This window comes from Nelusetta ayraudi, unplaced genomic scaffold, assembly GCF_046127955.1.
Source record: "Nelusetta ayraudi isolate G7.1 ecotype Tasmania unplaced genomic scaffold, CSIRO-AGI_Nayr_v1 ptg000011l, whole genome shotgun sequence".
NCBI classification, from domain to species: Eukaryota; Metazoa; Chordata; class Actinopteri; order Tetraodontiformes; family Monacanthidae; genus Nelusetta; species Nelusetta ayraudi.
In genome coordinates this window covers 9,459,435-9,485,349 of record NW_027466061.1, presented here as the reverse complement: position 1 = coordinate 9,485,349, position 25,915 = coordinate 9,459,435, and the positions used below count along the sequence as shown (strand labels likewise).

General features: G+C 42.8%; 8 protein-coding genes across 13 annotated transcripts; 2 read left to right on the top strand and 6 right to left on the bottom strand.

Annotated features, from left to right (window-relative positions):
* Nucleotides 1-779: 779 nt before the first annotated feature.
* LOC142884770 (C-X-C chemokine receptor type 4-like) lies at nucleotides 780-3,702 on the bottom strand. Its single transcript, XM_076020662.1, has 4 exons — nucleotides 2,509-3,702; nucleotides 2,198-2,412; nucleotides 1,808-2,091; nucleotides 780-1,569 (listed from the first exon to the last, which is right to left on the bottom strand). The coding sequence occupies exons 1-4, from the start codon at nucleotides 2,521-2,523 to the stop codon at nucleotides 974-976; spliced, it is 1,110 nt and encodes a 369-aa protein (XP_075876777.1). The 5' UTR covers nucleotides 2,524-3,702; the 3' UTR covers nucleotides 780-973.
* A 45-nt stretch (nucleotides 3,703-3,747) lies between these two features.
* Nucleotides 3,748-7,284, bottom strand: LOC142884768 (uncharacterized). 5 transcript variants are annotated; one of them, XM_076020655.1, is made up of 6 exons: nucleotides 7,069-7,278; nucleotides 6,698-6,772; nucleotides 6,137-6,603; nucleotides 5,952-6,027; nucleotides 4,660-4,770; nucleotides 3,748-4,571 (listed from the first exon to the last, which is right to left on the bottom strand). In XM_076020655.1, coding segments are annotated over exons 1-6 (1,131 nt in total). In that variant the 5' UTR covers nucleotides 7,071-7,278; the 3' UTR covers nucleotides 3,748-4,171. The 5 variants fall into 5 exon arrangements, with proteins under 5 accessions (XP_075876770.1, XP_075876774.1, XP_075876775.1 ...); XM_076020659.1 differs by having other exon boundaries at nucleotides 7,130-7,273; XM_076020660.1 differs by lacking the exon at nucleotides 4,660-4,770 and having other exon boundaries at nucleotides 7,069-7,284.
* Nucleotides 7,285-7,910: 626 nt separating this feature from the next.
* LOC142884767 (UDP-glucuronosyltransferase 1A1-like) lies at nucleotides 7,911-11,450 on the top strand. Its single transcript, XM_076020654.1, has 9 exons — nucleotides 7,911-8,593; nucleotides 9,031-9,094; nucleotides 9,176-9,324; nucleotides 9,463-9,590; nucleotides 9,811-9,904; nucleotides 10,058-10,183; nucleotides 10,265-10,352; nucleotides 10,457-10,676; nucleotides 10,767-11,450. Exons 1-9 carry the CDS (start codon nucleotides 8,054-8,056, stop codon nucleotides 11,035-11,037), a joined length of 1,680 nt encoding a protein of 559 aa, XP_075876769.1. The 5' UTR covers nucleotides 7,911-8,053; the 3' UTR covers nucleotides 11,038-11,450.
* Nucleotides 11,155-12,868, bottom strand: ndufb3 (NADH:ubiquinone oxidoreductase subunit B3). The gene is made up of 3 exons (XM_076020661.1): nucleotides 12,728-12,868; nucleotides 11,507-11,635; nucleotides 11,155-11,393 (listed from the first exon to the last, which is right to left on the bottom strand). The coding sequence occupies exons 2-3, from the start codon at nucleotides 11,632-11,634 to the stop codon at nucleotides 11,243-11,245; spliced, it is 279 nt and encodes a 92-aa protein (XP_075876776.1). The 5' UTR covers nucleotide 11,635; nucleotides 12,728-12,868; the 3' UTR covers nucleotides 11,155-11,242.
* Nucleotides 12,869-13,491: 623 nt separating this feature from the next.
* pecr (peroxisomal trans-2-enoyl-CoA reductase) lies at nucleotides 13,492-15,790 on the bottom strand. Its single transcript, XM_076020653.1, has 8 exons — nucleotides 15,634-15,790; nucleotides 14,943-15,076; nucleotides 14,685-14,850; nucleotides 14,520-14,601; nucleotides 14,333-14,429; nucleotides 14,143-14,253; nucleotides 13,875-13,986; nucleotides 13,492-13,780 (listed from the first exon to the last, which is right to left on the bottom strand). The coding sequence occupies exons 1-8, from the start codon at nucleotides 15,743-15,745 to the stop codon at nucleotides 13,698-13,700; spliced, it is 897 nt and encodes a 298-aa protein (XP_075876768.1). The 5' UTR covers nucleotides 15,746-15,790; the 3' UTR covers nucleotides 13,492-13,697.
* Nucleotides 15,791-16,709: 919 nt separating this feature from the next.
* Nucleotides 16,710-18,639, bottom strand: rpl37a (ribosomal protein L37a). Its single transcript, XM_076020670.1, has 4 exons — nucleotides 18,507-18,639; nucleotides 17,539-17,667; nucleotides 17,358-17,440; nucleotides 16,710-16,850 (listed from the first exon to the last, which is right to left on the bottom strand). The coding sequence occupies exons 1-4, from the start codon at nucleotides 18,507-18,509 to the stop codon at nucleotides 16,787-16,789; spliced, it is 279 nt and encodes a 92-aa protein (XP_075876785.1). The 5' UTR covers nucleotides 18,510-18,639; the 3' UTR covers nucleotides 16,710-16,786.
* A 128-nt stretch (nucleotides 18,640-18,767) lies between these two features.
* Nucleotides 18,768-20,972, top strand: cfap410 (cilia and flagella associated protein 410). Of its 2 annotated transcripts, none has more exons than XM_076020668.1 (7): nucleotides 18,768-19,000; nucleotides 19,136-19,154; nucleotides 19,290-19,336; nucleotides 19,591-19,694; nucleotides 19,782-19,932; nucleotides 20,007-20,106; nucleotides 20,219-20,972. In XM_076020668.1, the coding sequence occupies exons 1-7, from the start codon at nucleotides 18,924-18,926 to the stop codon at nucleotides 20,381-20,383; spliced, it is 663 nt and encodes a 220-aa protein (XP_075876783.1). In that variant the 5' UTR covers nucleotides 18,768-18,923; the 3' UTR covers nucleotides 20,384-20,972. The 2 variants fall into 2 exon arrangements, with proteins under 2 accessions (XP_075876783.1, XP_075876782.1); XM_076020667.1 differs by having other exon boundaries at nucleotides 18,770-19,000; nucleotides 19,465-19,694.
* Nucleotides 20,970-25,514, bottom strand: orc2 (origin recognition complex, subunit 2). Its single transcript, XM_076020664.1, has 16 exons — nucleotides 25,372-25,514; nucleotides 25,085-25,159; nucleotides 24,827-24,982; nucleotides 24,616-24,702; nucleotides 24,409-24,492; nucleotides 24,276-24,307; nucleotides 24,087-24,144; nucleotides 23,676-24,001; nucleotides 23,481-23,590; nucleotides 23,275-23,407; nucleotides 23,093-23,189; nucleotides 22,869-23,015; nucleotides 22,607-22,778; nucleotides 22,379-22,440; nucleotides 21,539-21,657; nucleotides 20,970-21,445 (listed from the first exon to the last, which is right to left on the bottom strand). The coding sequence occupies exons 2-16, from the start codon at nucleotides 25,152-25,154 to the stop codon at nucleotides 21,362-21,364; spliced, it is 1,737 nt and encodes a 578-aa protein (XP_075876779.1). The 5' UTR covers nucleotides 25,155-25,159; nucleotides 25,372-25,514; the 3' UTR covers nucleotides 20,970-21,361.
* Between the last annotated feature and the right edge of the window lie 401 nt (nucleotides 25,515-25,915).

Genomic DNA, 25,915 nt, shown 5'->3' with positions numbered 1-25,915 from the left:
TAAGCTCCTTTCACAACTGTCTTCCTCCTCTTCACTCCAGGAAACAGGACACAGCAAACTTCCAGCTTCTGTTTCTCTCACTTCCAAGTGGAAGTAGGTATGTGAGAAGCACTTTGTTTGTGTGTTTGCGTGTGCGTGAACATGTGTGTTGTGTTGGAAAGATAGACCTCCTCACCCCGCCATGGCTTCTCCTGTCTCACGTACAGCAGGCAAACTGTTTATATCATTAACATCAATCTAAACGGCAGCCTGAAGAAACACTGACACGTACACACAAAACGACCTCTCGCTCATTCACCCACACATACACACTCATTGATGTGACTCAGTTGCACCTGGTTGCTACAAGTCGTATTTTAAAATGCACAGTTTCATTTCTTAAAAAGAAATGTGAAAATGCTGCGGATCAGTAGCTTTTGATGGCCGAGTGAGTTTGAATCCAGGCAAAGGTTTTGAGGCAACGCATTGACGACAAAGATTAGAAGAACACGGTGCACAATAAGCACTGATTTCAACACTTATTTGATGCGGGCGTGCTGTTTTTCCCTCCTTTCCTGTCGCCTTTCAAATGTGCTCTCTGTGATAAAACGTAACTTTTTTTCCCCCCATATCATCAAGGCAACTTTGTAGACTCGGAATTCGTTTTTTGTCCTCTAATGATCTCTCGGACGGTTGCCCAGGGTCATTAGCTGTGGTTGAGTGATTAGAGTGCAAGCCAGAAAAGGTCACGTTATTCTTTTACTAAAGAACTAGGAAGAAAAAAGAAAAAAAACAAGAAGAAATGTTCAAATCACTGTTTATTTTACAACAAAGATCTTCAACAGAAACAAATTCACTATTTACAAGAGAAGACGAGTCATGTGCCAGCAGACCGCTTCTTACTTTCTCACATGCTTTATGTAAACGTCCTTAAAACACACACACACACACGTGTATATATACACTATATACATATATAAAGTCCAGGCAAACACTAACTGGAATGTAAACTGGATGACTCGGACTCAGTGGTGGTTGATGTCCCGGGACGTCTGCGTGGCAGAATCTTCAGACTTGAGGTCCGACTCAGCGTGAGAGCTCTGCGGGCTGAACTCTTAAACCCGGCACCAAGAAAGGCGTACAGCAGCGGGTTCAGGCAGCAGTGAGCAAACGCCATGGTCTCAGCCACCGGAAGCCACACGCCCAGCGCGGCTTCCAGCCTGCAGCTGCGGGGCAGGACCTCCAGCCTCAGCAGGGCGTCCACGGAGATGCCCGCTCCGTAGGGCAGCCAGCACAGGAAGAAGCAGAGCACCAAGGCGATGGTGGTCCGCACCGCTCGCCGCTTCTGCCTCTGGCCCCCCAGGGGCCCTCTGGTGAGCCTGGTGACAATGACGCAGTAGCACACAAGGAGAACCAGGCCCGGGATCACCAGACCCACCAGGACCAGCTGCAGGTGGAAGACTGCGACCCAGAGAGGACCGTTCTCTTCTGGGTAAAACCTCTGGCACAAGGTGGCTCCTTCACCTCCCTCCTGAGTCCGTGCAAATATGAGGTCCGGCACCGCCAGGAGGCCAGCGGGCAGCCATGCACCTGCAGGAGGAGGAGATAGTTTGGTGAGGTCAGGAACTGGAGAACGTGACATCAGGAGGAAGGCTTAAGTTGAGGAAACTGGACTGGTTTTGCTATCTTGAAGACGTTTCGCACTGAACAGACCTGAAGACTGAAATCAACTTCACCGTTCTACACTAAGATGACCTGGATGACTGAGAACCTTCACAGGCTGAGAGAGGAGAGAGGACAGAGACAGAATCAGTCTTCTGGCACTCACCGACATAAACCAGCCTGTGTGCCAGCAGCTGCCTCAGACCCCCCGTGTTGGTGTCTGTGGCACGGACCACAGCCAAGTAGCGGTCCAGGCTGATGAAGGCCAGGATGAGCACGCTGCCGTACAGGTTGACTGTGTAGATGACGTGCACGCCGACGCAGGCGGCCGCTCCGAAGCGCCAGTCGGCCAGGGCCGCATCCACGGCCCAGAACGGCAGCGCCAGGACGAAGAGGAGGTCGGCGGCCGACAGGTGGAGGCGGTAACGGTCCGTGAGGCTGCACTTTGACCTGCGGGCCAGACAAGAGAGCAACAGTTTTAAAGCTGCTGGTTCCAGCCAATGAAGCGAGCTGGTTACCCAGAAGCCCGGCCATCCACGGCCTGGCAGAGTCTCACCTGCGCTGGCAGCCCAGCACCACCACCACCAGCCCGTTCCCAGTGATGCCCAGGGTGAGGATGAGTGCATAGACCACAGGCAAAAAGACCCGCTGAAGCTCTGTGGTCATGATGTGCTCCCCATTGCAAGGCTCCTCCAGGTCCATGCCCAGGTCACCAGAACCGGAACCAGAGCCGGAGCCGGTGTCGTTGAGGTCAAACTCTAGAAAGTAATGCTGGAATGTGGACAGGGGCTGTGGTTAGCTGATGGGGAACGAGTGGCTACATCTGCGGGAAAACACGTGTGGTCAACAAAGCGCCAATGTTCTTACCTCATAGTAGGACATGATGGAGGAGTCCTGCCGCAGAGTGCCAGCAGAGTGAAGCTGAGGTTTCTCTCTGCTGGGGATTTATAGTCACGCTCGTGCTCCACCTCCAACCGTCAGACACATCTGTGCACCCGCTAATACGTTTTTCCTGTTTTCGAGGTGTCAGGTTGTTGGCTGATGTAGTTCGAACACAGGATACTGTGCTGTGTGTGTGTGTGTGTGTGTCAGGCTTGAATTGTTTTGACCTCTGCTTTGTGATTATCAGGATCTGCTGGCAATAGGAAAGGTTGCCGGCAGACAATGCTGACTGTGTGACCATATCTCTCCTGACACGCTCTGTTGAAGCAGCACAAGTTTCAGCTTGCTACTCTCTGCTTATATTTGACAAATGCACAGACATTTGTAAGCATGTGTGCATGTGCAACCATCCCAACATGTGGAAGGTCCAACAAAGCATCAATTTTAGTAGAAGGACAAAAAGTGTTTTAATAGGAGACTGTAAACAGAGGGTTAAATGTGATGTTTTCTATGGAGTTATTATTTCATTTTAATTGATTGCGCAAGCTTGCACTTTAACTTTCTGGATGAACACAAAGAGCTGAAATCGGGTAGAATACTGGGCCCTTAAATTAAGAGTTCCTAACAGTTCTCATCTAGTTTAATGTCAACTGCTAGTTTGACACTTTTAGGGCTACACTAGAAAAAACTACACTTAGGAAAATAAACAGAGACAACCAAAGCTCAGCTACGTTGTCGTTATACCATCGAGACAATGCGTCCACAACATCACATTAATAAAAAATAAAAAAAATCCTTTCATTGATGTTTAACTTTTTTTTTTGTATTTACTGAGCACGTCCGTCCAGCAGATGTTTCCTGGCTCAACAATGTCCATCCTCTCTTTAACACATTAATCCCAAAGGTAAACATCAACAGCAGTCCCTAAACCATCTAGAAAAAATTAAAATAAAGAAAACACAATGAAACATCTGATCCTGAAGGCGCCAGTCCCCCCCCTTCTCATTTTCTTCAGCCTTCCTCATTCACTGCTATCTGCACGAGAATCTCAGAAATAAGCCTGCAGGCTGGTGTGTTTGGGGCACTTGATCATATCTCAACAAATGCAGTCATGTAACATGCTGTCCATCTGTGCATACTTCCTCATTAGACATGACGTTACTTTAAGGCTGGTTGCCACTATTTCAGAAGTGAGTTTCTTCTTTAAGAAAAAAGAGAAGCGTATAAGGTAGTTTTAAATACTTTATTAAATCGCGCCACCTTGTGGTGCCTTAAGGAACTGTCCAAACACTGCACACAAACTATTACAGCCCTGGAAGGAAGAAGTTCAGCAACAGTGAAATCCTTGGATGTTCAATTAACTGCATTTTGGCTTGAACAGCACCAAGTTCCAATGATGTGTGTAACAAAAGACTTGCGATCCAAGGCCTCAAATCAGAAGAATTTTATATCCTCACGAGTCTAAAGAAGGTCAGTGGCCTGTTTTTGTAGTATAAATACAAAAAAAATAAATTAATGTAACAGGTTTTTTGTAAACATATTCAGAACCAGGTGTTTTTTACCCACTAACAAGGTGTCATTCTGGTAAAGTTCAAAATACAGAGGTTGTGCATGTGCAGCGTTTGAAAAATAAAGGGAGCTCATCTCGCTAATGCTTTTCTTTGATGATCACACTGCTATTACCTCGCATCTGGGCAAGCAAGTCCCTGAATTCAGTTGTCTTCTTTGCTGCTTTCTGCTTTGACTGGACTTTCACTGACTTGGTGGGCTTTTCCATGGTGACCCCAGAGGAAACCAGTTCGATTGTCATGTGTGTGTCTTCAGGATCGTCCAACTGGGCTTCGCTCTGGTACTCAAACAGGTCTAGACCGCTGTTGTCGGCTGTTTCCGGTGAGAGATGGTCGCCATCGTGTGGCTCATTTCGGCGGCTGCTGCTGAGGTGCTGCTGTTTGGCAACATAAGGAACCTGAGAATCATTTCTGGTCCTCTTCCTCCGCTTCCTCTTTATCTCTCTTTTATCTGAAACTCTCATCACTCTTTTAAGATTTCTGAAACAAACAAAAAACAACACATGAAAATACAATTATGTTTTGTTTCTACTGTGTGGATAATATTTTACGTGTGCATATCCACTACCTTTGAAGGAACGTGTGTGTCCTGCAGCAAGCTGGTGACCTTTTCTCTTCTAATGTTGCTCCATGACCGACCAATCTATTCTTCATCCGGTGAATATGTTTCAAAAGCCTCCTGACATAATGAAGCAGGAATGTAAAAATCAGGCTAAGTGTGGCCTGGACCGGCAATGAAAATAAGTTACTTTTGTATATTACACTGCAATAAAAAGACAGTGAGATATAATAATGTCATGTGATGCCTCTTTGGGTCAACATGAACATTGCATCCAGAAATTCACAGCGCTCAACTTTTTCACCTTTTCAACAATGTTACTTTTTTTTTTTCTTCCCCCCCTTGTCCTGTCTGGCCATAATGACAAGCAAAAGTGTCTCTGAATGTCTATGATGGCTGACTTTTATATAATGTATATTTATACATGTAATAATGTTACATCTTAATTCCTGGATAGATTAAAGTATTTTTTTTCCCTCAGAATTGTACACACAGCATCCCATATTGACAACATGAACGTTCTTGAAACTTTCACAAATTTATTGAAATAAAACATTTTGAAATCACATGTGCATATGTATTCACTGCTTTTTCTCAATAATCTGTTGCTGCACCTTAAGCAGGAATTCTAGCCTCTCGGTTCCTCTTTACATCACCTCTGAGAGTCCTTCAGGTGCCTTTGGCATACTTCAGGGGAGCTGCTTGGTTTGTGCTCAAAAATGCCCTGTCAACTGTGGGACCTGATATAGTCAGGTGTGCGCCTTTCCTAACCATGTCCAATCAACTGAATAAAGCACAGGTGAACTCCAATCAAGCAGCAGAAACATCTGAAGAATGATCAGTGGATACAGGATACAACTGAGCTATTGTTTGAGTTTTATGGCAAAGGCTGTCAATATTTGTATAGCTGTTATTTCTTAGTTTATTATTCCTAATACAAAACCTCAAAACTTTTTTCTCATTGTCCTCATGGAGTGTTGTGTGTAGAATTTTGTAGGGGGAAATGAAATTAACCCATTGTGGAATAAGGATGCAACATTAGGCTGAAAAATAAGAAAAGTGAAGTGATATGAATACTTTCCAGATGCACTGAACTTTTACCTGTATATATGCAAAAAGCCCTGCTATTTACAACCCACTTAAGACCTAAAAATCTCTATGCACGTGGATGAACGGCTGACCTACACTCCCTTGTGGCGCGCACGCACGCACGCGCGCACACACACACACACACACACACACACACACACACACACACACACACACACACACACACACACACACACACACACACACCTCACCCATCAAAATGTGGGATCCTCCTTGGCCTCCGGGTCTTGATCAGAACCCACTGGTCACATGTCAGGGACTCGGGATCTACACAGACCCAGGCATTGCGCTATTTCAGCCACACATGGTTCCAGTGGATTTACACTGCAGGTGAGCCAATTCTTCTGCTATTACACGACACAACCTGTGTACTCACCGTTGTCCGACGGTTTATCCTTAATTGCCACTTTCATCCTCTTGGCCTTCTGGTGCAACTTGTGGCAGACTGAGCACATGGCTGATGATGGCCTCGGGTTTTTATTAGTTGTGTCATGTGGAACCGAAGGACCAGAGGAAAGGCTGCTAACTGACTGACGGTCCTCATCCGAGTCACACACTCCTATGAGAGCTGCGTCTGCATGAACCTCCTGGTCTGTGGAAGCATTTTGGGCTTCATTTGTGTCGATGATGTCAAGGAGGTCGCGGACCCCGTCATCGTTCGTATCGACCACACGGCCTTGGGCTTTGCTCTTCTTCGAACCTGCCCTCTTTTTCGTATGCCTCGTCCTGCGAATGCCAACTTTTTGGTTTGGGTTCTGGCGTCTTTGAGATCCCCCTTCAGACGGCCTGGTCGACCGTCTGGGAGCCATCGCAGCTCCCCACTTGAGACAATACTCAAATGACCTGTTCGAGGGTCCAACAAAGTACTAAACAGTTGTCGTTTTAAACCATGTTTCGCAACTTCTTTAAAAACCTTTAATCTTTTATTCTGCCTTACCAGTAATATTCTACTTTAATGGACGACACATACAAAGACGATTCAACACCATTTGAATCGGCGCCTGGTGATGACCTGGATTCGTTTAGGGCAACAAACAAATAGAGAGACAGGGGTGAGAAGCAAGGCACAGAACTGTGAACAAGTACTGAATTTGGAAATATTTCACTATCAAAGTTCTGTTATCGCCCAAACCCGGGTCTGTCGGACCGGAACGCAGCTATGCTACATTTAGCAGTCTAGCAAAGCCTGCACTCAAACTATAAAATGACAAACTTTGATTCAACGAGCGTCGATGACATCGGATTGTCACTCTGGCTTGTTGTCAAAACTTACTCGGCCTCGAATCATTCACTCTTTACGCGACTTACATGTTTCCGAAGGCAGTTTTATGAATTCCTAGCTCGGACTTTAAAAGTACGACGCGCTTACTTTGTAATACAGTGACTCGCGCGCTTGGTGGCCTTGTTTGTGTTGAAGTATCGGACTCGAGACAGTCGTTTGGATGCGCGCGCGACGGAAGCCCATGGGACTCTTCTTCTTCTAGCCCAAGAAAATGGGGGGCGGCTGCACTATCGCCACCAAATGGAGAAGTGGTGCAAAAGGTGGAACAACATTGTTTTCAAATTGTATACTTATTAATAAATATCATTTTTATCCTATTCGTTTTGGTTATTGACACACATTTATTGCTTTTGAGGTTTTACTCCAGATGTGAGTTTTTATGCCGACGTAAAGGTCACCACTTCTCATTAAACAAAGCCCTGAGCCAGCCTGTCTCTTGCATAATGGTTGCACAATTAGATTTTATCACCTACAGGGTTAGAAATGGGGAAAAGGGCACAGTTGGCTTGGGTGTGTCATTTTTTAAAAAAAAAAAAAAAGGTTTAATGGAGATTAGACCCCTTTAACTGTGGTAAATGTATCCCAACAGTTCACATATGGAGACAGACAGACAGACAGACAGACAGACAGACACAGTTTATTATTACACTTTTAAGCTACCAAGAAAATAAACATCTTGCAGCTTTGCTGCATTGCAGTGTTCATCAAGGTTGAAACAGTCCCAAAGCTTAGCTGCCAGTTACTTATTTGGCAAGTACCACAAGATGTGGTGCTGGATCAGACAATGTACTTTGTTCCGTGCCATTTTGTATGGATTGTGACTTAATTAGTTTCTACATAAACATACTCAATTATCAGTCCTGTGTAACCAGGACTTTGAACACAATGCTGCAGCTCAAACAACATGAATGTAGGGGAGGGAAGAAGGGGAGGAGTTTGCAAGACTGACTTTGTCAAACCTTCCACCAAGTGTATGACTAAGTGAGCGTCCGATGCCGAGGAACCAGGACAATGTGGACGACGACAACGGCTTTGGTGCTCCTGCTGTTAACCGTGGACCTGCAGGTTAATGGCGCTGTTGAGAAGACCAGGGGTTCCGAGGCTGAACACCCAAAACCAGAGGAAATGGAAATGATGGACAAGTCTGAAGACATTCACAACATGCCTGCTAGCGAGACGACTTCTTCCTCAGACTTCAAAGGCAACTTATTAGTGATACCAATGGATGGGAGTCACTGGATAGATTTGAAGGCAGTAGCCCAGGAAATGGGCCGTCGTGGTCACCGGGTCACAGTGGTGATCCCAGAGATCAGCATGAAAATGGGCCCAGGGAAACACTTTGATACCGTGTTCTTTCCGGTTCCTTATGAAATGTCTTCTATCACATCTCTATTGGAAAAAAACAAGGATCTGATGCGAAAAAGTGAATCTTCTTTCTATGAGACTGTCAGCAAACGATTCAAACAAATCCAGAGCATAAAAGCCTTTATCGAGACTACTGCGGAGAGCCTACTGTTCAATACCAGTCTCATCTCACATCTGGCACAGCAGGTGAGTCCCACAAATACAGAGCAGATACAACCGGCTCCCTTTTTTTTTTTCCTTTTAAAGAAAAGTAATGAGAATACAAAAAAATGAGGTCAGTGGTATGGTGCCTTAAATGTCAGGATTGTTTCCTTGCCTATTTTTTTTTCATAAACCTTTGCTTTTTTTTTCTTTACTGTAGTCTGAGTTTGTTACATTGACCATCACGTGAAATTTGCAAGAACCAAGTGGAGTGTCCTGTCCTTTTTGCAGCTGCTACACACTTTCCTGATAACTGCACCTTAGGGCACTGATGACAAGCATTTTGGACTATTGACCATTTGTTCAGCACAATATTAATAATATTATAATATTACAATAATAATAATAATAATAAACAACAATACACAATAAACAAAGAAGGCTACGTGGACTTTGTTTTATGCACATTTTTTACTCTGCAGGATTTCGATGCCGTCCTGACGGACCCCATGGTGCCCACGGGTGCCTTAATAGCTCGGAAGTTAGGTGAGCCCTCTGTCTAAACAGTTTTGGGTCATTTTACATCTGTGCCTAATTTGGTACTGTTTGGCAATGCTCCATTTTCAGGCCTCCCATTTGTTAATCTACTGAGGGGGATTCCGTGTTTGCTGGATATGAAGTCTGCGGGATGCCCTTCTCCTCCCTCATACGTGCCGCGCTTTTTCACTGGGTACACAGATAAAATGACCTTCAGGGAGAGGACTATCAACACTTTGGTGAGAGTTTTTTTTTTGCTTCCATCTATGCATGAAAAGGGCTATGTGAGTCATCAGTGTGTGCCATCCTAACTGTGTCATTATGGCACTTATAACTTTGGTGCAATTAAGTTGTTTTGTGATACCTCTGACCTGTAGGTTGCTTTAGTGGAGCCTCTGATGTGCAAGTTTTTGTTCTGGGAATTTGACCACATTGCCTATCAATTCTTGGGGGAGGAAGTGGGCATTGCTGAGGTCCTGACAGAGTCTGACGTCTGGCTGCTGAGGTAACTGTACAAATGTCTTGCAGTAAGTGTGTGATTGGTTGGGTGTCAATTGCACAGGATTGTACAACAAAGACAACTATAAACCTGTACTGTTGCGCCTCAGGTTTAGTATTACACCAAACATTTGCAACAGAAAGTGATTCAAAACCGACTGAGAGACAAAAATCAAGGTATCAATCAATCAACTATCAATTTTCAAAAATGTATTTTGTTTAAACAGGATTGACGCAGTCTTTGACGTCCCACGTCCCCTCATGCCCAATACGATACTGGTTGGTGGACTCAACTGCCATGTGAGAAACCCTCTGCCTGACGTAAGCAATGACTTCAAAAGCTCCCATGTTATACATATTTTGGATCATTTATCATCTCAGACGCTGGTGGAGCAGCGTCGTGCTTAATTGTTATTATTTTTTAAAAAAGGTCTTGACAAGACAGCACAATTAGCTCTCTGTTTGTGTTTGAAGGATTTGTCTGAGTGGGTGTCTGGAGATCATGGTTTCATCGTGTTCACACTGGGCACTGCGATATCAGAAATGCCAGAAGAGATAACTTCCATCTTTCTAGATACCTTTAGACAGATTCCTCAGAAGGTACATGGCACGACAATGCACTGATAAGAATAATACACATTAAATTATTATTATATGACTTAATAACATTCCTTTCCTTAGATAATATGGAGATATACTGGAAAGCTTCCTGACAATGTCTCAGAAAATGTGAAGATAATGGAATGGGTGCCACAGAATGACCTTTTAGGTGCGTAAACCAGTTGTGTGATGCACCCTGACTCTTCTACACTATCATGATTGTAAAGCATCACGCGCACTGTAACATCCAATGTTTCTGTGTGCTTCCGCTAGCGCATCCGGGAGTGCGAGCTTTCATCACTCATGCTGGCTCACATGGTCTCTACGAGGGCATATGTCATGCCGTTCCCATGGTGATGGTTCCTGTCGGGGGGGATCAGCCGGACAATGCGCAGAAGATGGCGAGTAAAGGAGTTGGCATCGTCTTGGATTTGACTTCAATCACAACAGAGATTCTCCTGCAAGGGTTGAATGATGTCATTAATGGCACCAGGTGAGAGGGGGAAGACAAGGGTAGCCATTAAAGAGAAGCTCCTCAATTCTGTCATTTTGCTGATGTTATTGTGTCCGTCACTTTGTCCAGATACAAGGAAACCATGCAAAGGCTCTCAGTTCTTCACAAAGACCGTCCTGTCGACCCACTCAACCTCTCAGTCTTCTGGACAGAATTTGTGATGCGGCACAAAGGAGCCAAACACCTCAGAGCTGCGGTCCACGACCTCAACTGGATCCAGTACCACTCTCTGGACGTGATGGCGCTGCTGGCTACCGTGCTGCTTGTTTTTGTCACGCTGACTTTCAAATGTTTCAGACTATGTTGTGGGAAACTAGGCCGGAAGACTAAACAGGACTAGAATGAAGCTTCACCCTCCTTTATCTAATCAGTCGTAAATGAATAAAGATTCTGACTGCTTCACTGATCAAAGTAAAAAATAACAGCTCCTCCGTGTCAAAAGAATAAAAGAGGTCTCTGAGGGTTCAACAAGCATTTTATTAACAGAAAATACAGATAACTATTACACTCCATCAATATCTTGGTTTGAAATAAAGTGGTGTGAATCAGTGGCCTCCCTTCTTTGGTGGGAAGAGGGCGTACTCCACAGCCAGAGAAACAGCAAAGGCGGCAAAGCCCCACTTGAATCCTTTCAGCAGCACCTCGGATAAAGTCACAGCACGAGCAAAGCCACCCGAGTATCTCCAAGCCTCATTTCTAAAGAGAGAGCACCAGCAAAAGATAATTAACAAAAAACAAAAATCAAACCCCCAATTTTTTTTTTCCTCCAAAAATCAGATTTATCACTTAAGACGGGTTAATGCACTGACCGTGCCCATGGATCCTTGAGGCCCCTGGCTGCCAACCTCTTCTGTGTGAACTCCATTGGGGTTCCCTCAGTCTTCCACTGACGCCAGTCTGGCATGTTCATCTTGCCGTGGCCGTGGTCCCCTCCCATGCTGAAGTATGATAAATTTAGTCACTTTCACACTCCGCATGCAGTGGGCTGTATCGTGAACTGCACTATATGATCAATAATAAAGACAGCGTTAACAAGTTTCTTTGCGTTCATTGTAACTGGACTGGTAGTATGTTCCTATCTCATTAAAGAAGGTCTCATTGCAAATATGCATTGAAAATGTGTGTTTATAATCAGTTGTCAAGAAAATTTAGTTTAAACAATAAGCATTTTTAATTAGGAAAAAGAGAGGACAGTCATATTCTTTTGTTTCTTTTTGTCAAGTCTGTCCATACTTCCGTTTTGGCCAGATATATTGCCTAGAATATGGAAGGATTACTTGGCTTTATTTAAAAAAAGAAAAGAAAAAAAAGTATTTTTTTAACAAAAAAGAAAGAAAAGAAAATGAGGATAATGTAAATACCTCAATACTTGCCTCAAACCGTCGAGGACTGGAAGTGCACAGTGGCACTAAATGCACAAACAAGTAGTATGTGTATGACATATACAAATGAAATGAATGTTGTTGTCTTGTCACTTAAACTATACAGCAACCATGAATATCCAGATCGGACGACGTGGTTAGTTGCTCAAACTGTTCATATTGCTGAGCAAGAGCGATCGAGTTCCATTGCACATTGCGTTCACTCCTCTATGAACCCGTTTTAAAACATAATCGGCGATTTTTGACGTTCGCTTGGCATAAGTACAAGCCAAAAAGTTGCTCCGCTGACTTTCAAATGGCCAACGGTTGGAGCTGTTGTTGATGCTATTAGTGATCTCTGACACGTGCAGACATATTAATTCGAAGGTTCTAACTAATTACTAAAATGCTGATGAATGTATTTTACATAAACTATGGATAAAAGGTGTAAGTGTAAGAGGTAGGATCACATTGCTGTGTCAAGGCACGGATCGTTTTCTAAGCTAGCCATTTGCGTTGTGTCGCGCAAAAGAAACAAAACGTCTATTGAGAATTCAGAAACACATTTTTACATCGACGTTTTCTTCATCACGACAGTCCAACTTCAATTCTCCTCAGAAATGTAGACAGTTTGACAAAAATAAATAGATAAATAAATAAATACTGTACCTGAATAGCTTGTTATGACCTCTGTTTGTGGGACTATGGATTGCGACAGTTACTTTATGGCAGGTCTACGGCACCTCATTTGGGACAATATGGCGATACTATTCACTCCCGTAGACGTAACGGCTGGTAAAAACAAAACACAAAATAAGCCACTATATACTTATACTACTACTACTACTACAACTAGTACTACTACTACGGCTGCTGCTAATGATGATGATGATGATGTTAATAATGATAATAATGATAATAATAATAATAATAATAATAATAATAATAATAATAATAATAATAATAATCATTATTATTATCTCATATGGTATTTCCATTTACACTGCAATTTAACATGTACCTTCTCCTACTAAAAATACTGCTTACTCCTTCAACCTGACAGAACGTATGGGCTAATGAATATTCATAAAAAATTATAACTGCAAATGTAATCATTTTTAAATCTACCAATGCTATTACTTACTCACAAATGTTTGACAATTGTCAGATTTTGAGCGACAACAAAAGTTACTGGCCATGTGAATGAATCTTTTAGCTCCACTTTAAAACATGTAATTCTGCCAAACGAGGTAAAGCTCAAGAAAGAGTTTTGCATGCAGTTCTGAAATGATCACAACACATTAGACATCTCAAAAGTAAAAAAACAAAAAAGATGGAGCAATTTACCACTATATTCTCACAATTAAAACATTGTCGCATTCCCTCGAATCAATTACATTTTTTTTTAAAAAAAAAGACTTCAATCTGTACAATTTGTTTTGAAATTATTTACTTTTAACCATTCAGTCCAACCAACAAAATGCGCTGAAAAATCTCTATACATTTCTACAAATATCATATAATTATGTACAAGATATTCATTATGTATCACAATCTATCTTTGTCTTCCAGAACGTTTCTCTCATTGCTTATGCCCATTTCGCCAACTGGTCAGGCACGTGTGTTTATGTGAAAGGAACTAGAGTTTGCTTTGTGATTTGAGCATGTTCTTCAGAGCCTCCAGGTTCTCGCCTTCTGGTGCTTTCGGCCATGCGTCATGGTCTAAAGACAAAAGCACAGAGCAGTACAGGGATAAGATGTATTATAATTAAATGTTTACAGGTTAAGAGTGGGTGCAATGGCAAGATTTATGTACCTGGTATGTCCCACATTGAATGGTAGAGACTCTGTCCTGCATCAACCTTCAAGGTGGCACCGGAGATGAAGGAGGCACCAGGAGAGAGCAGGAAACACACTGCTGAGGAGATCTAAACAGAGACACCCAATTCAGAAAAACAACGCACACACACACAGGTGCTTTATAATGACCATTTGCAATGACACAGGGTCACCTCCATTACACATTAGCTTTTCAGAAAATTTTAACTTGCAGAAAGACAAAACTCCACTGAGCTGTTACACACCTCCTCTGGTACACCCAGCCTCTTTGCAGGGCTATACGAAACAGAGCTCTTGAATAGACTTGGACCAAGCTCCTTGTAGTTCTCCATTGCAGTTTTGGAAAAGATTGTGCCCTGCAACCAAACAAATGCACACATCTGAAAAGACCAAACAATTTAATGGATCTCGAACTCTGCCAAAATGTCTACCCACCGGCGCAACAGAATTAATTCGTACACCTGAGGCTGCCCATTCAATAGCCAGACTCTTTGTCAAGTTATCCACAGCAGCTCTTGCAGCTCCTGTGTGACTGTCGGGGAGAATACAATAGTTTGTTTGTTTTTTTACAATCAGGAAAACATGTAAAATGCTTGCATCTTTGGTGGACATTTCTACTCACGACATCCCAGGAAAGCCTTTCCACATGTCAGCAATAATGTTCACGATCACACCGCCATGCTCCTTCATCCAGCCGGTGTACACTGTGTTTGCACAGCAACAGCAAGTCACCTCGTAGAGCACTTTAGCAAACACCCATAAAGCATGTTACCAGTCTGCAGCTTACCAGCTTGGCAGCAGTGAAACGTTCCAGTCAGGTTGGTATCAATCACAGCCTTCCAGCCTTTTGAAGACATGTTCTCCGCTGGGCTAGAAAACTGACCACCACCATTGTTTACCAGAAAGTCGATCCTGCCATACTGCTTCAGCACAGATGACACAAGGTCTTTTACCTGCCTCACACAAGGATTCATAACGGGACACCATGGTTATTGTAGACTGAAAAGGATGAGGTTCAGGGGACTAAATGTGAAGGAATCCGCACCTCATTTTCATTCCTGATGTTACACTGGAGAGGAGTGACAGAAGCAGGACTAGATACAAGGATCTTTTGTCTCATCTCCAGGGCTGCTGCCTCCAGCCTACCTGTGTTTCTACTGGAGATGACTACATTGCAACCTAAGGGCAGAATAGAGATCAGACATTATCAGATTATTAGGCAGCGTTTGCTGTTTCTGAGTGAAATTAAGTAACAACTGAGGACATTTATTAGGTTATAATTAGGTAACACATGTCTACCAAGCACCACCATCCGTCAGTGGAAACTACTCGTAACACGCAATGAAATTATTGTTCGGGACGTAGCTGTTCTTATATTAATCAATATTAAAACAGAAAGAGCGTTTCTCTGACATGGTGTCACAGCAAATTATGCGACCAAGGATTTTGAGACCATGCAAATAAACGAATAACTTTGTATGCCCACGTCGAATCAATGACACACGTTGATTAGATTTTTTTTTTTAGCTACATTGACTGCTCTGCTAACGTTTAAAACCGCACATCATTTTGATGTTGTGAAACCATACGGTGTGTGCAGTGTGCACTGAAGAGCGAGGTCCCTGGCGCTCTGGCTTTCCTTGTATGTGTGTCGAAGTTCACTTGGCCCTTCTAGTGCACTGAAAACAGTCGGTCGGTAAGCACCGAGAGCGATTAAAAGCCACAGTTTCACCCACCCAGCTCCAGCAGCTCCGCGGCGATGGCCTTTCCGATACCGGTGCCTCCACCCGTGACTACTGCAACCTTATGTTTGAACAAACCCGGTTTAAAAACACTGGACGCCGCCATACTTGTGTATTGTGGACCCCGCAGAGTGAACTGGATTAGCACATCGACACGACGAGCACAGAGTGGGCGTGTCTTGTATCAGTTGCTTGCCTCCTCCCCCTTGCGTTGCACCATTGGCAAGATTCAACTGCTAGATTTTTTTAAAACATTATTTGTGCCCACTAATTGGTCTGGATTGGATCTTGATAGCAAGTTTCAATTGAAGCACAGCGTACTTTCAGACACCCAGTTAGAATTGCAGTACAAAGGCAGTCTTAAAGATTCTTTCATATCTTGCGGTTACTCACTGCTGTCGGTCCTGTTTAAAAATACAAAACTATTGTTGTGGGGTCTTGTTTGAAATGAAAAAAGTGCAGAAGGAGTTCAAACTCAACCGCATTTCTCTTCTTCTGGGTCTCCTCCCCATTTGACTATGCTGCATAATGTACCCATCTTATTTACCTGGAACTGACCTTTCAGTTTGGGTTTTCTATTGTTGTACCCAGCTTGTTTTTGTCATCTGTGAGATCCTGACTTTTCTGTTTGTATATTCTAATTAAATATTAAATGTGTTGTTAGACACACTTTAGACATTAAAATCAGTATTTGAAACATACCTTATCCATAAGCAGTATTCTTTAATGTTTACTAAATTATATGACAGACATTCCCAGCATTCTACCAGCTTTACCTTCAAAGACACTCAAGCGTTGTAAATAAATTACATTTTGCTTGAAAAAAAAAAAAAAAAAAAATTATATATATATATATATTTTTTAAATGTAATTTTTCCAGATTTCAGGCTCCATTTTAAAACTTAATTCCTAGGTTACTAGTTCTGGATTTCCACCCTATTGAATTAAAACTCCACAGCTATTGGATTACTACCACTAGAATTTTGATGCTTGTAGCCGATGGGATAACAGATCATGTTGTTGTAAACTGCAATGTTGTGCAAAGCTGTGACAGAAAGACAAACAAGGAATTCCGTTCCAGACTTTTATTATCCGGTCTTGTGGCCATGTCCAGTCGGTTAAATTATAGAAAAAGTCCACACATGGATTACTGGTCCTTCAACTCCTTCAGTCTTCTGATTGCAGACTTGACTGTGACAGCAGAAGTTGTGCTGAAAAAGAAAACATAGTAAGTATCAAGTATCATTTTGGAAACTGAAGAGAGTCCCCCTCCGCCATTCAACGTTATCACAAGCTGTTGTACATTATGGAAGCTCAAAGACGTGTCTTAGCAATATACAATGAATTCCTGTTTGATTTAGCTTGGTGTAGAAAAAAGAAGCAGCTACAGAATTACCAACTTGATGCTCTAATCAGAGTATTAATTTTAAGGAATTTTCTTAAAATTTCCCCATGATTAAGTATTCTGTAAATAGTATGAATCTGTATGCTACAGATTGAACGCCTTGTTGCATTTAGACTTTAATCAAATTTGATACTGCATCTAACTTTTGGTAAACACCAGCTGCGGTTTCAGCTCAACCACTGCAATCATTAAGGAGTTTACATACATAACTACAACGCATGACATTTGCGGAATTTGTTGACAGGACACAGCAGTCCAAAAACAAGTAAATGATCAAGTTTAAGTTTCTGCATATACAGCAAAACAAACTTACTTGTACGTCCATGCACCTCCAGCAACAGTCTTCTTGCAGGACCCACAGTGCCAGATACCGACGGCCCTCCTCTTCATTTTAGTCTGGAAATACAAGTCCATCATAATTAATTGTGAACACCAAAATTAGAGGGCAGGCATTTAATTACACCCACATTCCAGCAATCCGTGAGGGTCCTTACCTTGCCACAGAAAGAGCAGGTGTATTTGGCGTGCTGGGAGATTTCAATTTTCTTCACCATCTTCCTCAGCGACGCGCCGTAACGCGTGCCATATTTACCAACGATCCCCACCTTCTTGGTGCGCTTGGCCTGCAGACATAAACAATGTCAGGCATCAGGCATGAACTCAGGCATCTATTTAAATGACACGGCAGTTTGGAGCCACCCATATTTGACAGTAGTGCTGCGAACAAGCGTCTTCAGCCTGTGAAGGTTCTCAGTCGTCCAGATCATCTTAATGTGTATGAAGGTTAAGTTGGGGCAACTGGGCTGATTTTGGTATCTTGACGCCTCCCATCCAAAAGGCTCCTTGAAGGAGCCTTTAGCTTCAAGATAGCAAAACCCAGTCCAGTGGCTGCAGGTTAGCCTTTCTACGTTGAGTGTCTTTGGCTTTATTAAGAGTACTGGATGAGGTAAAACTCTAGATGTTATGTCAAAACCCAGGGCAAAGACGGAACGAACACGCAACATGCACTTACATGACGAAAAAAATAAATAAAAAAATGACAGGAGCGAAGCCGTTTGGGTCCAAGCAGTTAGCACCATCTAGTTTCTGGATGCTAACCACCTAGCATTAGTAGAATTTGTCAATTCCCAAACATTGTTTGACATAACCACCTACACTCTTTGCACATTCACTTTTAAGAATTTAAATCCATAGGGTGACAGAATCCACCGGCAAGCACAGGCTAAAGCTACAAACTCGCCCGGCAACAGGGAACTGTGTTTAGCAATGGTGGCAGCCATTACTGTCTCCGTAGGACATAAAATCATCGTTCTTGCTTGAACAAACATACACATCCAACACAACTACAACTCGGGTACGATGAACACAGGTATTTTGAACTTTGTTCGCATATGATGTTGCCATTTAGATGTCAGTTTATGTTGGATTAACATGGATTGCTAGGCGGACAGTTTAGCCTCACCATCGTTTCAGTGGAGACGCGGATCCAAAGAGGGATTGCTTACTGCGCAGGCGCGATTTACTACCGTCGATTACGCAGCATTGTGGGACTTTGAGTATTTGATGAATTCTCTGACAGAAATGGTGGGAAACAAGAACAAGAAAATGTAGTTATCCTAAAAAAAATATATATATAAGGTGCATTTTAAAATAAAAATAATCAGATCTTTTTTTTTATGGAAGTTTTAACAGTAAAGACGATGCCAAACGGTAACTAAGGACGCTTGGCCCGTATGCGCATGCGTGTTTCATGGCGGACGTAAACATCATCGCTGCTCCACGGAAACGTTTGTTCAATTATCTCGTCGCAATGAGGTCCAGCTCGCTTGTCAACATATAACGAATTAAAGTGTTGTTTGTGATTTGAAGTCGATGCGCTATGAAGCTGACACGAAAACTGGTTCTGGCTAAAGCGAAGGCCTCTGACTTGGAGAGCGTGAAGAAACTAAACTGCTGGTAAGTGCTATCTTCATGTTTAGCATTTTAGTAAGTCTTCTTGATATTTTTTCCACACCTGTGTTGATCCAATCTCAAACTTTTACGATTTATTTATTGTTTGTGATAACATGATTTTGCACTGAATCTTTTCAGGGGATGCAACCTGACCGATGTAAGTAGTGAAACAGATACTTTTGCACTCTCTTGCAAAATTTTAACATTACACTGACTTGAACTAAATTATTGAATTGGTTTAAAAACCTAAATTTGTATGAATTGATTCAATATCCCCTTCACTCTATTCCAGATTTCTATATTCTCTCAAATGGCAAACATTGAGGTGTTGACACTCAGGTTGGTTAATACACTGACATTCTCTCCGTCTCTATCTATCTATCTATCTATCTATCTATCTATCTATCACACAGATCGTGTTGAGCCTAATTGACTATGCATGAATGTTCCTCCCTCCCCCTCTGTAGTGTCAACAGCATCACTTCTCTCTCTCCTCTGGCCGGCTGTCTGTCTCTGTGTGAGCTCTACCTCAGGAGAAATGCAATTCCATCGCTCTCCGAGCTTTCTCATTTGCGTCCACTCACACGTCTCAGAATTCTGTGGTTGGCTGAGAACCCCTGTTGTGGAAAGGACCCCAACCAGTATCGCCTTACCGTGCTGCGCTGCTTGCCTCGCCTACAGAAGCTCGACAACCAAGGTGGGAGTGTAGTGTTGTTGTTTTTTTAATGGGCTTCGTTCCTGTCTGCAAGAACACCTACATGACCGGTACCTCCTTCGTTTGCAGTTGTGACAGAGGAAGAGGTTGCACAGGCCCTGACAGAGGGTGAAGAGGTCACCGCTCTGCCAAACAGTTTACCAAAACAAACTTCCACAAATGGAATTCAAGATGCAGAAATGGAGAATGACCCTCTGAACTACAACATGGAAGAGACAAAGTAAGTTTTGTAAACATACATTGGCAGTAAAATGCAAAAAAAACCCTCATTCAAATCATTTTCCTTTTACATAGCAAATTACGTGAGGAGCTGGGCATGAAGCCCCTCTCCAGAGAGAAGTTCTCATCTCTGTCCTCTCCATCAACGAGAGAGCACAGACCTCCTCTAAGAAAGGTACTTTCCTGCAGCTAACAATATTGTGCTGTACTACTACAAAAATAATTAATGTTTCTGTTTTTCCACTTTCACTGACTGATGATGTATTGAAAACTGTGTTAACTTTCAGTCTCACACCCTGGATGCAATCCTTTTGCTGCTGAGGGATTTGGATGAAGAGGATCTCAGAGTAGTTCACACAGCCACTCAAAACCGGCTCCAGACTTACACGGTGGACTCAGAGACGTTCACTGACTCACTGTATACGGAGAGAAGTGCGGACATCCAGCATTGAAGTGTTTCATAGCATCTCCCGTCACTCTTCTTCCCATGTTTAACCAAAACCTTGCATTTGGGGATTGCAGTCAAATGCAAAGTCACTGTTGATATGACACACTGCCTCATGAGCCACCACATTGCATTAAACAGGCCCAAGAGTAATCATATTGTTACAATTCTTTCCTAAATGGATCAGATTCAGAAAGCCAGGATACACTGTGCACCTCTTACACTTTTTGTCTGAATATCTACAAAATGTAACAGGATGTGTGTTAAATATCAAATGAAACCAATAATGAAAAGAGGCAAGATGTTGCAATCAGTGGCATGTATTAGATTGCACATTGAAGGGAACTCTGCATTGACTTCACTTTTTTGGAGTGGCCTACAAGTTTTCACAAAGTAAATGTCCACTAATTTTTGCATGCATGACATTTAACCACACTTTAGTCATTTGTGGATGTTATTCTGTTGTCACATGTACAGCAATATGGAGTCATTTCATTTCCTTTGACTATAGCATGCCTAACTGCCTTGTAAGAACAAGAGAATGTATATTTTGCTAAGATTAAATCAATTTAATGTAAATAAAGAGGTGAACCTTTTGAAGTTTTCACCCAAGAGTCTTGATTTTATTTGTATAAATCCAAACAAATGATGGAAAAGTGACAATAGCATCAATTAGCAGATTCAGTTGGCACTGCGTGAGCTGCAAGCTAGGCTCCATGTCTTTAGTTTATCAGTTGTAAATGGGTTCATGTTATTTGATGCCACCTGTCTCAACCAAAATATCAGTTTTCTGTTAAAGTCAGTCAATGAAGAACGAAGAATGAAGAAGTGAGACAAATCCGTAGCCTTCTGTTATATACTTGATCATTGTCCAGCTGGATTTGGCAAATATTTGAGCTTCCTGCTAAACATGTACCACCACAACAGTTGCCCACTGCAGTTTTCCCCAGTGACAAAATTATTTATCCACTAATTGTTGCAGTTCTCATTCAGCTTCTTCATTGTCCAAGAAATCCATTAGTGTGTTTGTGTCCACGGCTACAAGCAGGTACTCCACTCCATCTGCACCCTATGGAATCGTGGGAAACAGATGTAAGTGGGGATCTGTGCAGAGTGCGTTGCTACTGAATGAGAGAAATTCTGACATGAAACAGGGTTTCACCTTGCGTGTACGGATCAGTTTGTGATCTTTAAACTCCGTCAGCTGAGTTCTCAGTGTGAGGTCAGAGTTCACCAGGAAGGCCTCTCTGCAACGCTGGTAGAAATCCTGGAAAGACAATCCTGTAAAGAAGAATTAAAATGTTGTAATGGTAAAGCACAGGGTGTCCCCAAAAGAAATTGGCAGGCCAATAATTTTGGCAATTCTTGTTGAAATAACCTCAAATTTTGAAAAGATGTGTACAAAGAGATCAAGATTTTATATTTAATGTTTTATTTTTGTTATGTTTTCAGGTCGAGCCATGCCGTTCACTCCCAAAGAGAAGTAATTTTGCGTCTTGGAATATTGAAAACTTATGAAATTGGTCCCATAATAAACTTATGATGTTCAACACCTAAACTGTTCAATTTCATTGAGCTAGCCTTAGTAGTTTTAAGGATAATTGCTTTTAAAATGATTAACAATTTTTTGGGACAGCCTGTAGTGTTCATGTCTTAGAAGAGAAGAGCTGTGTTTGAAAGGGACAACATGAAGAACATTGTATTTGAACACAATTTTGGAAAAGAGGAGCAGTCAAAAGAAGAAGATCTGACAGGCAGGACAGTCCAGGTGTTAAAGATGCTTAAATCAGATTATATCAGATAATTTTATTCCTTGTTTTGTTATTGTTTGTTTGTTCACTTGTTTGCACCAAAGCGTTTTCAGTTGCCTGTTTTTCTTCTTTTCATGGAGTTTTCTCATGAGTTTTCAATCTAATGGCCTGCTGTCATTAGATTGGAAACTAGACATTGACAAATGTAATTTTGCACAATAAGGGACCTTCATTACTTGATCAATGTTTACCTGTGTATGAAGGGTTATCTTTATTCTCCAGCTGAAATTTCACCAAGAGTTTGAAGATTCCTCTGCAGGTGCAAGAAAACAAACAAATAATAAATGTGAGTCAGCCAACCACACGCACGCACGCACGCACGCACGCACGCACGCACGCACGCACGCACGCACGCACGCACGCACGCACGCACGCACGCACGCACGCACGCGGCTGAGACTTGTGGCCCGACTCATTACCGTGCATTGGGTGTTAAGCTCCGCAGCACATGTGTGAGGGAGGACAAGGCGAGAGCGCCAGTCTGCTGCACCAGGAGTGAGTTTTCATATGACGTCTCCTCTGCATAATGCTGGAACGTCACACACTCCCACCACAGCCAGTTAAACTGGCTCTGCTGAAACTGGTCCCACACTGTAGGACACACAAGGGAAATCAGCGAGGATGCAGTTGTTTATTATTATTTTTTTTTAAAAAAAGGGGTGCATAACAGTGTACACTCACCTAATGGACCGTTTATGTGATCAATAGAAGCCACCAAGTGCAGGTTGGGCAGGGATGCCAGTTGTCCCAAAGCATTCTGGGTCTTCTCACCTCGTAACATCAGTCCATCAATATTATGAATTATTAGGTACACGTGGAGATCAGGGCCTGTGAGGATGCAGTAGTTAGAAACCTTAACGATCCAAACAAATTTAAAACCTATAAACTGCAGTGTAAATACTGACTGTCTCCGAGGGTCTTGCTGATGAACAGGATCTGGTCTGAGGGTGTCCGGAAACTGCCCTCGTGTTCCAGAACTTCACACGTCAGAGAGTTTAAAATCTGAAATAAAAGTATATCATAAGACAGTCCAACTTTTCCAAGTTTAATCTGGTCTCAAACTAAAGTTTTTGTCCCTCATACTGACTGATTTAAGTGTGATGGAGGGGAAGAATCCATTGACCACCAGGTGAATGTCTTGAGCCAAGTGAGTCACCCTGAAGTCCTCCAGAAGAGCCTTCTTGCTGCCCAGACCGTAGACCAGCACACTGAATCCCAACCTTCAAACACAGAGACACTCTGGCGTTTCCACAGACGGCCTCCAGCGTTATACTAAGAAAGAATCTAACTCACTGTAACTGCAACATCCATTTGCTAAAGTGCTTTTTGTGTTTGTCGTGGAGCTGCCCAATCTCTTCAGAGTAACAGGAGGGTTTACCTTCTAAAAGCTGAACAAGCGTTTCCTGTGCACACAAGAGTCAGAGTCACATTTCGCACGACACAATACACAATCTAATGCATTTAAATCCACGATATTCATTTACTGACCCTGTCTAGTTTAGGGGTGTGTAAACGCTCCAGAGTTCGGTCTGACGTCAGGACCTTGGAGCTGCTGTGGGCTTCAAAATACTCCTCCACCAAATTGGTCTGAGTGAGGGGTTCGGCTCCGCTCTTGCTCTTCTTGGCTGGAGTTTTGTAGAGAGCTGCAGATAATCCTTTACTAGGTGTTCTCACAACCTTCGCATTCTCCTTGTTCTCCTTCTTTTCTTTCTGTTCCTCGTCCTCTCTATCATCATCATTGTCGTCGTCGTCCTCTTCTTCCTCAGAGCCTGAGGCAGACAGCTCGCTGTCGCTGTCCGATCGGAGGCTGGGAGCTTCCAGGATTGAAGATATTTATGTCACACACCAGGTTTGACTTTATAAAACACTAATGCTGTTGTTGCACCATGTTGAACTCACTCGTCAGCCTCTTTCTGAGTCTATGCGGTGTTGTGGAGACGAACTGAACCTTCTTCTTCTGTTAAAAAAGAAAAAAGGAAAAAAAGCTTGGTCAATTTACCGCAACAAATAATAAACTAAGGCTACGTTCAGATAAATTAAAATAAATGAAAACATGTGGTGCAAGAAAGACGGTCTTTGAAAACTCACCCTCTGAGGTGTCCTGTTGACTCCTCTCTGCTCTAAAAGGGAGGGAAAGGAGACAAAGTTTAACTGATGTGTGAAAGGATTTGAAGAATTACAACAACAACAACAAGAAATGAAGAGTGTTGGCTGAGCTTACTGCGGCCTGTTCTGGTTGGAGTGGAGGGTTCAGTGTCGGTGCTGAAGGTCACAGATTTTGCAGGGGTCCGAGCTAACTCGCTTGCTAAGCATAGTAACACAAAGGTGCGCAGGCACCGAGAGGTATCAATATCTTGGAATCTAGTGAAGTAATTCAGTACAACGCAGGTGTGTTTGTACGTCATGTATAAATCATAGAGGCTCTCACCTGTCTGAGCCATGCTGTGTCCCCGTTTGACTTTCTGAAAGGTGAAAATTGAGGCTCCGGCCACTCTGGACACTCCATCCTCATCATCTGCCCACATCAAGGGAAAATTCCATGTCATGCACATCCTTCAGTGTTTCACATCTATTCAAATTGAGCATAGTGACCCTGGCAGGATGCAGTCAGTCAGTCAGCAGGTCAGCTGGGAGCCAACCTTCTGTGTTGTCTGTCCCGAGAGCCTGAATGTACTTCTGTTCATCCAGATGTCCGTTTTCATCCCCATCCTGTTCTGGAGCCTCTCTGGCCCGTCGTCCAGCTGGAATCTTCAAAGTCACCATCTTCTGAATGCCCCCATCGCTGCTCTGCACACCTGCTCGACGATGTGAAAGTACAGTCAGACACTTGTTAGGACTTGGGTGAAGCGGCCACAGACAGAGATGCCATATTCGCATGCGCGAACTGTCGTCCATACCCTCCTGTTTGTCCACGATGTGCTCCAGAGCATCTTCATCACCGATGAACTTCACCTCCAACACATTCATGGTTTCTGGGAGGGAAAAATAACACGGTGTTTTAACTACAAGGCTAATTGACCAAAAAACAACAACAACAAAAAAACAAACACAAAACTAACCGGAAGCTTTGTGGTCTGTAATGATAGTTAAGAGAAATTTCTGATACGGCAACGCTTATGGACCCAGCCAAGCTGCACACCGGAACCGGACAATGATCACTTCGGCAAAAACTACAACTACCTACCAGGAGTCGTTAATGATGTCCAAGGAGGTGTAGACAGATGTTGGCGGACTTAAAACGCAGCGGTGTGCGACGTGACAACTTCCCGCGCCATCGTCACCAAGTTTTTAAACCACGTGACAAGTGAAAGGTCACACGTTGGCCAATACCAGCGCTAGATGGTTAGACACTACATTTCCCACAATGCCTTTTACCTGTGACAGGCAAAAGTGTCATTTGGAGATTTCCAGCGACCGTTTCGTGAGGATTAGACAGTCATACAAGAATATTACCCTTTAAAAAAAAATATCAACTGTCAATGTGCATGAATAAAGACAACATGACAAGTGAGAAAAAAAACTGAAGATAAAGGTAGTTTTGATTCGGAGAGAAAGAAAATAAGTAATGACTGCACATTGCTACTATTGAAAGCAACACGGTGCCTCATTCAAATTTGAAATATCAAACTGTATTTCACAAATTGTGGTGAAACTATTTGTAATTTTTTAGTCCCCATAAAATGCAGTTGTCTATCATTGTGAGTTGAGTATGAGTAACTGGAATAGTT